Here is a 13266-nt window from a genome sequence, read left to right on the forward strand (position 1 = left end):
ACTTAGTTGATTTTCCACTTCATTTTTGTAATTGATGAAAACATATCTTGCTTCATCTTTGTTTCTCAAAAGATATACCCTTGTATACCTTGAGTAGTCATCTATGAAAGTTATGTAGAATCGTTTACCACCTCTAGTCATTGTATTTTTTAGGTCTCCTAAGTCATTGTGTATTAAACTTAGTAGATCTAATTCTCTTTCAACCGATTTGTAAGATTTCTTTATGGTTTTAGATTCTACATAAGATTCACATTTTCCATGGTTTTCTAAGGATGTATTAGGGATTAAACTCAATTCGACCATTTTCTTCATATATGAAAAGTTCTCATGTCCTAGTCTACCATGTCAAATATCACAAGAATCAACTATGTAAGCAGAAGAAGAAGATGCATTATTATTGATAATATCATAAACATTCAACATAAATAAACCCTGATTAGAATAGCTCTTTCCCAAAAATGCATCATTCTTGGTTAAAACTATTTTATCAGAATCAAATAAGATCCTCAATCTTGTTTTTCCAAGCAGAGATACTGACACCAAGTTCCAGTGGAAATCTGGCACATGAAGAACATCAATGAGGGCAAGCAATTTTCTAGAGGTTAGCTTGAGGAGAACTTTCCCTTTGCCAATCACTGAAGTAGATCTAGAATCACCCATGACTACTCGTTCCTCTCCTTCCTTTAGAGTGGTATAAGAAGTAAATGCACTTCTATTTTCATAGATGTGCCCGATAGCCCTAGAGTCTACCACCTAGTCTTTCATATTGGTGACCATGCTCACCTCAGAGGTGATTACTATTGTGATCAGCTCTGTCTCTGCCATATTTGCCTTTGAATTGGACTTCTTAGTTCTCTTTTTATGGTGACATTGAGCTGCATGGTGTCCAGACTTGCCACGGACAAAGCAATTACCCCGTTTTTTAATAGTTGGGTTTTGGACCTTGTTTGATGCATTGGACTTGGTCCTAGAGATTTGCTTTCTAGACCTATTGTTTTTGGGTTTAGGTTTTTCTTTTACTACATTAGCCTTAGAAGACAATTCCTTAGCTTTTTCAACATTGTCCCTATTTCAGTTTTGTTCCTCATTCCTAATATGGATTATGACATCCTCTAGGGACATCTGTTTCTTAGTGAAAGTGGTTTCAGTTATGAAGATGAATAAATCTTTCTATTATTAATTATTTTAAGTTGTTTTCACTTATTTTTGAATGACTATTGTTTTAAAAAATAATTATATAAATATAGAGAATAATTAAAAATAAAACACTACATAAAAATTTATTTCCTAAAAAATATTAAAAAGCATTAAAAAACATTGCAACTTCCAAAAAGACATTTATTCCACGATAGATTAAAGAAAAGTTTTCAAAAACTAGTTTTTAGAATTGTTTTTTCAAAATGATTATGAAATAAATTTGTTATATTTTGCTCACCTACCTTACATTTCTAACTCTGTCATCGGATAAAATCCTTGCCGCTAACCTAAGAAAGCTCACCGCCAGAAATGGTGCCATCTTCCTTTAGAACTTGGAATTCCCATGCACCACTCGTTTTGTCTATCTCCCATGTTCACCATGGGATCTTCATTTACCTTTAAATTAAATTTTAATATTGTTTGACTATTGTTCTTTAGAAATAATTTTTAAAAATAAAGTGAATTAGAAAATAATTTTTAAAGAATTAGTAGTAGTTGTTTTCATCTTATTATTTTTTTAAAAAAACCATAAGTCTATTTGGTCATAATTTTTTAAAATTTATTTTTAAGTTAAAAAGGAATAAAAAACAGTTAACATCACTACAAGGAAAAAGGTATATGGTGACATTTATAACGAGTCACCATAAACATAGGGTGTCACTATAACATAGCATCACCTTCTCCACTGACACCATAGAGGGTACCAATTGGTGACGTATTTGGAAGTGACACCAAAGTAGATAAATGGTGACCCATTCGGAAGTGACACCATATATTTCTAGTGATGATAGGGTGTCACATTAAATACATCATCTTTGAGTTATGATGTCACATTAAATGCATCACCTTTAAGTTATGGTATCACATCATTGTAAATTATTGTGGAAGATATGATTGGTTTTAGTTGTTGATTTTTGTAATGCTTATGAATTAATAAGATTAACCTATTTATATTTTGTCCATAAATATAACAATCATATTATATTTAACTCATTTTTCTGTAATGCTTTTGGAATAACTCATAATACATTGATCATCTAATAATATTTGTATATCAAATGTTCACAAAAGGATAGTACATCCAACATATCAAACCCATCAAAACTAAAAAAGAAGAGTGAATACATACCAAAACATGATTTAGAAATGTTAAAGATCCCAAGATTCATGTATACCTCCATTTCCTAAGCATAAAACCAGCTAACCATAAAATGACATAAAAGTCCCATCTAAAAATCTAAATTTCTCAGTTGCAATTAAAGTAACGTTTATGTCCTACAACGTATAACATAAGAGTTGCATTTAAAAACCCAAATCTTGTTGCCTTCTTCTTTCTTTTTATTCTCCATTTCACCATCCCAAGAGTGTATACCTGCATTTCAAAATTTAATGAGTTTTAGAGATTTTTATTGAAGAAAATAAACATGGATCGATGTTATCATAAATGAACAAATCTAAGAACTATTTTTTTTTTCAAATAGAAACATTATTCAAAGAATAAGCATTACTATACAATACCTATGGAAAAATTCATGTAGTAGCTAAGGGACTCACCATGCATGGTGATCATGATGCATTAACATGATTCATGATTAGTTGTAGCACAAAAGTAGCCCATTCTCCTCTAATTTCATCGAAGGGCGCTTCTTCTGATGAATAAATGGAAATATAATTCTACTTGAGAATATGTTTTTTTTATCACAAAATTGAAATCAAATAAGAAAATAACATTAAAATGCATAACATTTGGAAGCCTAAAACTATGTACAATTCATTAAATAAGTAATACCTTTGAAGCAATAATTGTAGGATAAAAAATTATCTCTTTAATGAATCTCATAACAAAGTAGCCACATTCGAACCCTCCTTCTTGTCTTGGACACTAATCGATCAATTATAAAATAACATTAGTACTCACATATATAAATGGTGCAAATGCATAAGCTAATGTGTAAAGAAAAATTTTTGGATGTCACTTGCACTAGTTGCTAAGATGACTCCCTCTTAGATGTTTTCTTTGCAGATATTCAAAGAGTCCTATGTAAATAAGTTCAATGGGTACATTTTAAAAATAGGTAAATGTTATATGTTTTAATATATATATATAAATAATAAAAAAATGTGTTTGAGGTGAATGTATTTTTTTTATTTAAAAATAATACTATGAAAAATAATATGAAGAACTTACATGCTTACGATATCCTTTAAGTCCTCACATGGTTTGTGATGCATAGGGTCAAGATAGTGGACTATCATTTTCCTTGGCTCAAGCACTACCTAAATATAAACCCTTTAAGTCCTCATATCTATTTTTATTAACAAAATATAAAAACTTTCCAAAACTCAACTACTTAAATATAAAAACAAAATCAAATAAAATATCTAGGTAATTGGATTTTAGAAACTAAATAAACTATAAATAAACTAAATATAAAAACTAAATAAAATATCTATGCCCATGAATTAATTGAAGGGGATAGAAAGACATAGAGAGAACATGGCTATGGTTATGATTTCCATCTTATCATCTCCCGTCAATACCACACATGCCCATTTTAAGGTTGGACACTACTTTTGTTGATGAACTTGGAAAGGGAACTTCAAAATTGAAAACATAAATAAACCCTTATGTAAAAAAAAAAACATTAAAATATAATTGAACATTAAAATATTTACTCTCTTTCATCACTTTCATTTGAATATTAATAATCTCTTATTGAGATAGATACTTACAATTTAACAAAATAAAAATTCCTAATAATAAAAAATATAAAAATTTCTATTTCTATTAACAAAATATAAAACTTTCCAAAACTCAACTACTTAAATATAAAAATAAAATCAAATAAAATATCTAGCTAATTGGATTTTAGAAACTAAATAAACTATAAATAAACTAAATATAAAAACTAAATAAAATATCTATGCCCATGAATTAATTGAAGAGGATAGAAAGACATAGAGAGATCAAACATGGCTATGGTTATGATTTCCATCTTATCATCTCCCGTCAATACCACACATGCCTTCCCGAATTGGTCCTTTTGGGGTTGGATACTCTCAACGAAATTCTATATCTCATTCCCACTTAGATACAAACAGAAAAATCATTTTTTTTTCCTCTCTCGTTTTTTAGAAAGGATGAAGATTATGTGATAGTATATCTCAAAAAAATTCTGTACCTGTCATTCTCACACAAATAGATATTAAAAATCATTCATTTTTTTTTCCTATTTTTCACTTTTTTTAAGGATTTGATCATGTGTTTGGTTTAGATTAAAAAATCAATTAATCTACAGTTTTTTCTTCTATGCTAGAAGATTAAACCTAAATTTTTCTTCCCTACAACTCAAGAATACACAATTCACAAAAACCATAATACAAAGATGTTGAAACAATTAATACAATGACATTAATAAAAGAAAAAAAAATGATAGATTCAAGAGATTTTGGGTTACCTGGGAGTCCACAAAGTGAAGAATGTCGGTTGTGAGCGTGTTGACTATGGGTGAGAGAAAAGGTTGAAGAAGATCACGATTTTATATATAGGATTTATATATTGAGATTTTTTGGATTGGGGGTGAGATATGGAAACAATGGGATTTTTATATAGTATCCATCATTATTAATTCTAAAAATGGGTTATAATACTTAAAAAAAAATTATTTTATATGATGTCACTTCCCAAAAAATGACACTATAAATATAAAATTAATATCATCTAACTACCTCAATTCAAGATTTTTTATATGATGTGTCACCTTTATTAATTATAAATCCTATGGTGTCATTATTTTAAAAGTGACACCGTAAATAGTGACACCATAAACTCTTTTTGTAGTAGTGCATGAACAAACCAGTCCTAAAATTTTCGCAAGTACGTTTGACAACCACATGGTCCAATTCCGTTAAAAATTGTAGCAGCTTGATAAGATGGATGTACTTCCTATCAATTTAACAAACCTTCACGAGGAAAAGGGTAAATAATTTCTATTTTTATTTTTGGAAATTACTTTTAATTTAATTTATTTTATTCTATTAGTCTTATATTTTTGGAAAGTGTCCTATTGAGAATTATTTTTTATTTTATTACATTTTATTTTATTCTATTAGTGTTATATTTTTTGGAAGAGTTCTATTGGGATTGTGCTAGTCTCCTCTCATTCCTTTGATAAGTAGAATAACCTTCCACTTTGTGTCATCTTCTAATTACAAGTAGATTCCCATTGGGACTATGTTAGTGGCCTATAAATGTAGGTCACCCCTCTCTATACTTGAATACCAATTTTTCAGAGAATTTTTCAAAGAGTTTTTCAATGAGTATTTTCATACATTTATTTGGATGAATTTATTTAAAAATCCGAGTTGTACACATCTCGCTTTCAGAGTGAATCCAAGGCAAGATCTGACTGTTGAATCCTGGTGGTAGACCACTGGTACCCTAATGCACCAAGTTCGTCTTTGAAGGGGGTGGATCTATTTCAAGGACAGTACTTGTCACGCCTTAGCTGATAAGTTTTTCTTTTTATTCATTTTGTTCTTTTTTAATGTCTTTTGGGCTAGTCCTTTGTTTCCATACCCTTAAATTCCAACACCTTCATCCCAAATTACTTATCACGTAAAGAAAGTATTAGGTTTTTCCTAATGTAGAATGTCCAAAATTGAGAGCCCAAAATTTAAGGTCTCTTAGGCCTTTATATAAAAGGGTTAGAAGATAAATTTTTTTTTTTCTTCTTCTTCCAATTTTTGCAGCCACTGGAGGTAGAAGAAAAAGAGAGAGAATGGGAGAACCACCATATTTGAAGAGAAAAACACAGTTTTTCTTCACTGCTCAGATTTCATCAAAGGTACGATCCCGCTTCGTTTGTGGGCTGATCGACCTGAAATTTGGAGAAGAGGTTTGTGACTCATTGATCTTCAATCTGAATGGTGGAGATCAGATTTGGAGATTCGAACGGTCGTCTTTCAATCCAAGAACAGAGCCTTTATTTTGATGCATTTTATATCCGAACAGTTTTGATCATAAGCTCCGATCAAGGTTAATCTGTGGTTCGATTGAGCCGATTTTGGGAGAGCACATTCGTGACTTATTGATCTTCATTCTAAACGGTGGAGATTGGATTTGGAGTTTGGAACAGTTATATTTCAGTCCGAGAACAGTGGTGTGTTTGGTGAGATCTCTCCATTATTTTTATCCAAAGTTGTTGAAATTGCCAGGATTAATTGATCTTGAAATATGGTTGATGTATGCCTCAACTTTTATCTAGAGAGAATTGTGTGACCCATTAATTATATTAGTGGAGTTTTTAAGTGGCCTAAGGGTCCCGTGATTTTTACTTCTCATATTGGAGAAGGTTTTCCATGCTAAAATTATTGGTGTTCATATACTTGTTGATTGGGTGAATTCTTGTTGCTCTATTTGATTGATTCCTATTAGGTTCTCACAAGAAAGGATAAAACCTGGTTGTGCATTCTTTGTGTTTATCCCATCAGAAAGTTCATAGACAAGAAGATTAAGACCACAAATTTTTTGTCCCTTATCATGAAAAGTCTACTCCTTTATGAAAATATCATGAGAAGTTAGCATCAATGGCCGTTGTTTAGCAATTTGCTAATGTCTTAAACTTGAGATAGAAAATTCGGCCCACTCAGGGCCCCCACCCATGAAAATTGTTGTATCTCATAAATGAGACACACCACGATAAATAAGAGTAATTTGATAGAGTTGAGTCTGACTATTATTGAAAAGGTTTTCTATAGTTGAAACAAAGTTTCAAACTATAACCTTTAGTTACAGTCTTAACCACATAAGTCTCAATCTATCCATCTACTCTATGTTCTTCTTGTACACTAACTTACACCTATGAGTTTTACTCACTTTACCTAATGATTTTTTTTAAAAATACTTTGGGAATTATATTTTTTTTTTCATGAGGAATTTTTTTTGAAAAAAATAATTTGGAAATAAAATTTTTTCTAGTAAAGATTTTTTTTTAAAAATTCTTTTTTGGGAATATATATTTGAATTTGACTTTAATGGTAAGTTGAGAATGAAGCTAAAGTGTTAATTTTTAACAAATAATATTAGTATATAAAAAGTTTTTTTTTCTTTTACTATTCTAAACTAAAAGGTTTAAATTTTCTTTTAATCTTCTTCCTTTCTTATTTTAATAACTTTTGAACATGACTTTTGGTAATAAGTTAAATGAAATGTTTCAAGGATTTTTCTGAATTATATGAATATGTTCAAATTCCACTTAAGTATAAAATCACGTCTTAAGTGAAATTTTGGCATTAAATGGAGGGATAAAATCACTAGTGAGGCCCATATATGCGCATTTGAAACCATTGTTTGGGATTGGATTTGAACTCAAACTATAAGATTTAGGGTGTATTTGATAGCTGTTTTTTTTTTTTTTTTTTTTTAAAACATATTTAATAACCTAAAAACAAAAAATAGTTTTTTATTCTTAAATTAAATCATAATAAATTATTGAATGATTATAATTAAGTATAAAATCATGTCTTAAGTGGAATTTTGGCATTAAATGGAGGGATAAAATCACTAGTGAGGCCCGTATATGCCCAAACAGGTTTGAAACCATTGTTTGGGATTGGATTTGAACTCAAACTATAAGATTTAGGGTCTATTTGATAGTTGTTTTTTAAAACAATTTTTTATTCTTTAGAAAAAAAAAAACTTATTTAATAACTAAAAAACAAAAAATAGTTTTTTATTCTTAAAAACAGAAAACGGTATATTTTCGAATAACATCTTTTACTATCCAAGCAAGTTTGAAATCATTGTTTTAAGTTGGATTTGAACATAAACTACAAGATTTAGGGTCTGTTTGATAACTATTTTTAAAAATAATTTTCTATTCTTTAGAACAAAAAAATATATTTAATAATCAAAAAACAAAAAGTTGTTTTTTGTTTTTAAAAATAGGAAACTGCGTATTTTTGGATGACTATTGTTTTAAAAAATAATTATATAAATATAAAATATAATTAAAAATAAAGCACTACATAAAAAATTATTTTCTAAAACATATTAAAAAGTATTAAAAAAGGTTAAAAATATTTCAAGTTCCAAAAGACATTTATTCCATAGAAGATTAAAGAAAAGTTTTCAAAAAAAAAAAAAACTAGTTTTTATAATTGTTTTTTCAAAACGGTTATGAAATAAATTTGTTGTATTTTGCTCACCTGCCTCACATTTCTGGCTCCGTCACCGGATAAAATCCTTGCCGCCAACCTAAGAAAGCTCACCGCCAGAAATGGTGCCATCTTCCTTTAGAACCTGAAATTCCCATGCGCCACTCGTTTTGTCTATCCCCACATTCACCGTGGGATCTTCATTTACCATTAGATTAAATTTTTAATATTGTTTAATTGTTGTTCTTTAGAAATAATTTTTAAAAATAAAATGGACTAGAAAATAATTTTTTAAAAATTAATAGGATTTGTTTTCATTTATTTTTTTTTTATAAAAAAAAACATAATTCTATTTCATCATATTTTTTGAAACTTATTTTTAAAAATGATTTTTAAGTGAAGGGAATAAAAAACAGTTCTCAAGAGAAACATGAACAAACCAGTCCTAAATTTTTTTTCGCAAGTACTTTTGACAACCACATGGATGGACTTCCTATCAATTTAACAAACCTTCATCCCAAAGTATATAGACAAGAAGATCAAGACCACAGATTTTTTGTTCCTTATCGTGAAAAGTCTACTCCTTTATGATAATATCATGAGAAGTGCATCAGTGGCCATTGTTTCGTCATCAACTTGCTAACCTATTAAACTTGAGATAGAAAATTCAGCCCACGGAGGGCCCCGCCTTGAAAATTTCTTCGAAGCTTCAGATTAACAAGATTTCTTGAGGACAAAGAAAAACCATTCAAACGATAAGGTTGAGTGAGCCACACGGATTGGAGTTGAGAAAACTCATCAAATTTTTTAAAATTACACCAAGACTGACCTTGGCCTATAAATATGTCCAATCTTCTACAACTATAGTATAGATTAGAAAGAAACGATGACAAGAGGTTTGATGGCACTAGGTGGTGGTGGTGGCGGTGGTGGCGGAGAGCAAGTAGGCATGGTGGCTTCAAGCTCTGGGGCGCTGCTCTTGCTTTGCATGATCATCATGTCTCTCTCTATTATATCCATGGTCATATTTGCTTGTGGGGATTCTTCTACTTCACGTCGTGGAGGTGGTGGTGGTGGTGGCGGTGGTGGCGGTGGTTGTGGAGGTGGTGGCGGTGGTTGTGGAGGTGGTGGCGGTGGTTGTGGTGGCGGCGGTGGTAGTGGTGGAGGTTGCTGAAGAAAAAACAAAATAGTTTTTACTCAAAGTGTCCTATAAATGTCATAGAAAATAAACCTCAAAATTCTTTATCGTATGCAAAAAAAAGTTTCCCATATTCATCTTGATTCGATTCCATGTGAGCAAGCCCTAATCGAGGTTGTTGTATTTGTTGATATTTTCTTTGTATTGAAGCTCGTAAATGAATGTAATAGAGATTTCATCGTTAAAATATATATATATTAATTTTTTTTTTATTAGAAAAAAATCAAATATTACTAAATACACTTTTAAAATATTTAACTCTTATGTAGTGAAACTCAAATATATAAAATAAATTTAAAATAATATATAAAAATAATTTATTAGTTTTAAATTCATATTTTATTTTTTATCACAAATTTTTTTAATTTCTCTTTTATCTTTTCGTTCAAATTCTTAGGAATCCAACGTTGTAAAAAAATATTTAAGAAACTTGATTTTAAAATGTTTAATAGAACACGTGTTTATTTTCAATTTTTTTCTTTAATATAAAATTTTCACAAATATTTTTGACAGCCACATGGTCCAAAACCATTAACAAATCTTCATCCCAAATTAGTTCTTACATTCAGAAAGTACATAAACAAGTAGATCAAGACCTGAGATTTTTTGTTCCTTATCATGAAAAGTCTACTCCTTTATGAATATATATATATCATTGACCATGAAAAGTCAGCATCAACCGCCATTGTTTCTACATCAACTTGCCAACCTCTCAACTTGAGCTTGAAAAATAAGCTCACGCAAGGCTTTGAAAATTTCTTTGAAGCTTCGTATTAGCAAGATTTCTTAAGAGAACAAAGAAAACCTATTCAAACTATAAGCTTGAGTGAGCCAACACGGCTTCGAGTTGAGAAAAATGATCAAAATTTTGAAAATCACACTAAGTTTGAACCTCACCTATAAATATGTCCCATCTTCTACATATTTAGTATAGATTAGGAAGAAATGCGAAGAATTGTGCTTTCAGCTCAGTTAGCATAATAAGAGGCCCAAGTCCTCTTATTACTCATATTTGATTACAAGATTATAAGGATATGAGATAGTAATTGATAAAAATACTCATTTTACTTACCACATCAAATATCCCAAATAATAAATTGTACAAGCTCATGTAGTTGTGAACCCCGCATTTCTGCTCATGCATTTCCATTTGATGGTGAGCTCGATTTTATTTGAAAAATAATTTTATTTATTAGAAAATGACTTGGAGTCACCACTTATTTTTGTTTTATTTTTAAAATGGTAAACAAAATAAGAAAGAAAATCCTAAGTATGACTCCTTATTTTGGAAAAGGTAGTCCGTGAAAAATCGGATTAGACTCGAGGGTCAGGTTGCTTATCGGAAAGGTACGATAAAGACTGTAGCACCCTCTAAGTCCCTAAAGTCGGGTTTCTACTAATAAAATGAAGTTAACATGACAATTGATGAGTAAATCAATGAGCACCTAGAACGATCATGCACATATGAAAATCAAAACATGTAGAGAGAATGACCAAGATGCGAGTAGATACGTACCTAGGCAATAAGCCAAAATGAGTTATCAAGAAATGAGGTTAGTGCATAAATAATGGACATAAAACATAACTCACATGCCACTAAATCGAGTACGAAGTCATCACATGTCACAACTCAATCAAATTGATTTTCAAAGGAAACATCCAATAATGTTGGGCCCCCACCCAAAACCCGTTTTATTCTTGCATGAATTAATTCCTTAAATTCCATCACTTAGAATTACGGAATTTATGAAACTTGATTTTAAGATGTTTAATAGACCACGTGTCATTCCATGTTATTTTCAATTTTTCTCTTTAATATAAAATTTTCACAAATATTTTTGACAACCACATGTTCCAATACCATTAACAAATCTTCATCCCAAATTAATTCTTACGTTCAGAAAGCATATAAACAAGAAGATCAAGACCTGAGAATTTTTGTTCCTTATCATGAAAAAGTCTACTCCTTTACGAATATATATATATATATACAGCATCAACCGCCATTGTTTCTTCGTCAACTTGCCAACCTCTCAACTTGAGCTTGAAAAATAAGCTCACGCAGGACTTTGAAAATCTCTTTGAAGCTTCATATTAGCAAGGTTTCTTAAGAGAACAAAGAAAACCTATTCAAACTATAAGCTTGAGTGAGCCACACGGCTTCGAGTTGAGAAAAACGATCAAAATTTTGAAAATTACACCAAGCCTGGACCGAGCCTATAAATATGTCCCATCTTCTACATTTGTAGTATAGATTAGGAAGAAATGAGAAGAATTGAGCTTTCAGCGCAGTTGGCATAATAAGAGGCCGACGTCCTCCTGTGACCCGCATTAATCACAAGATTAGAAGGATATGAAATAGTAAATTACTTACTACATCAAATATAATACCTAATAAATTGTACTAACTCATCATGTTTATGGGACCCATTATTTTTATCTTTATCCACTCTTCATATATTATTTTTAGCAAATTCTCCTTTATTTAAAATTTTTATTGTTTTTAAAAACTCTTTTTATAAATAATTAAAAATCAATATTTTTTTCTATTTTTAAATTATAAATAAACAAAAAAATATATTAATGATTCAAAAACTATTTTAAAAAATACTTTCTAAAAAAAAGTTAATTTAAATAAATAAAAACTATCTTTTACATTTTAGAAGTAAATAATTTAACGATTAAAATACTATTTAAGATAAATATATTCACTATTTTCTTCTTTTCTTTTATACTAAAAAGCATTTTAAGTTTTTTTATTTATTTTATTTTACTATCCTAAACTAAAAGGTTTAAATTTTCTTTTAATCTTCTTCCTTTCTTATTTTAATAACTTTTGAACATTACTTTTGGTAATAAGTTAAATAAAATGTTTCAAAGATTTTTCTGAATTATATGAATATATTCAAATTCCACTTAAAGAATTACTATAGTGCCACAAATTTCATAATTGCATAATTTTTGCATTACCCGAGGGGACACATTATCTCAATCACATAAGATATTATGATGTTTTTATTAAGAATACTCATTGTCACTAGTCTCCATCAATAGTAACACAATTCATAGGAATATATGACTATTTTAAGATCTCACTCATAGTTCAAAGTCTTCTATTAATTTTAACATAGATTTAATATCCTCTTAAGGTTTAGGGTTCATGCAGTATAGTAGTTTAGTGAATCATGAAAATTGATAGTCTTGCTTCATAATTCACTGTAAGTCTTATCCAGTGTATATCGCATACACTAATGCACTCTTCATCAGAAACTTATCCCAACAACCATGACAAGTCATCCTTCTAATTAACAGGTGATGCACTATAGTCTTTATTAGATGACCTAAATCCATGAACTAATATGGACAACTTATTTACTTATAAGGAACTCATGACTTGTATATTTTGTAGAACTCCTAAAACACCTAAGTCATATACAATATAAGAGACATAAGTTGAATGCTCAAATTAATGTTAATGCACCAAAGAGATAGCAAGGAGACAATTAAGTCTAACTTTGTTACATTGTGTTTTTCTTTTAAGGGTTCAATTCCAATAAACTTTCATTAGTCCCAAAAACAAATTGGGCATCGTAGAAATATTCTACTTCAAAATCAAATCATCTCCCCTTATTATCTCATAATAAAGTAACACTTCCTTTTATGTGTTTCCTCTTCTAGTGATACTTCAGTTCTTTATATTACACCACTGTCCC

General features: G+C 29.8%; 1 protein-coding gene across 1 annotated transcript; it reads left to right on the top strand.

Moving 5' to 3' along the window:
- Nucleotides 1-9241: 9241 nt before the first annotated feature.
- LOC117921933 (glycine-rich protein 5-like) lies at nt 9242-9529 on the top strand. The gene has a single exon (XM_034839880.1). It carries the CDS (start codon nt 9242-9244, stop codon nt 9527-9529), a length of 288 nt encoding a protein of 95 aa, XP_034695771.1.
- The last annotated feature ends 3737 nt before the right edge of the window (nt 9530-13266 follow it).

The sequence above is a fragment of the Vitis riparia genome, chromosome 9 (genome assembly GCF_004353265.1).
Source record: "Vitis riparia cultivar Riparia Gloire de Montpellier isolate 1030 chromosome 9, EGFV_Vit.rip_1.0, whole genome shotgun sequence".
Taxonomy (NCBI): Eukaryota; Viridiplantae; Streptophyta; class Magnoliopsida; order Vitales; family Vitaceae; genus Vitis; species Vitis riparia.

Excerpts from the sequence above, each read along its gene's own strand:
- LOC117921933 (XM_034839880.1), top strand. The coding sequence starts at position 9,242 with ATGACAAGAGGTTTGATGGCACTAGGTGGTGGTGGTGGCGGTGGTGGC.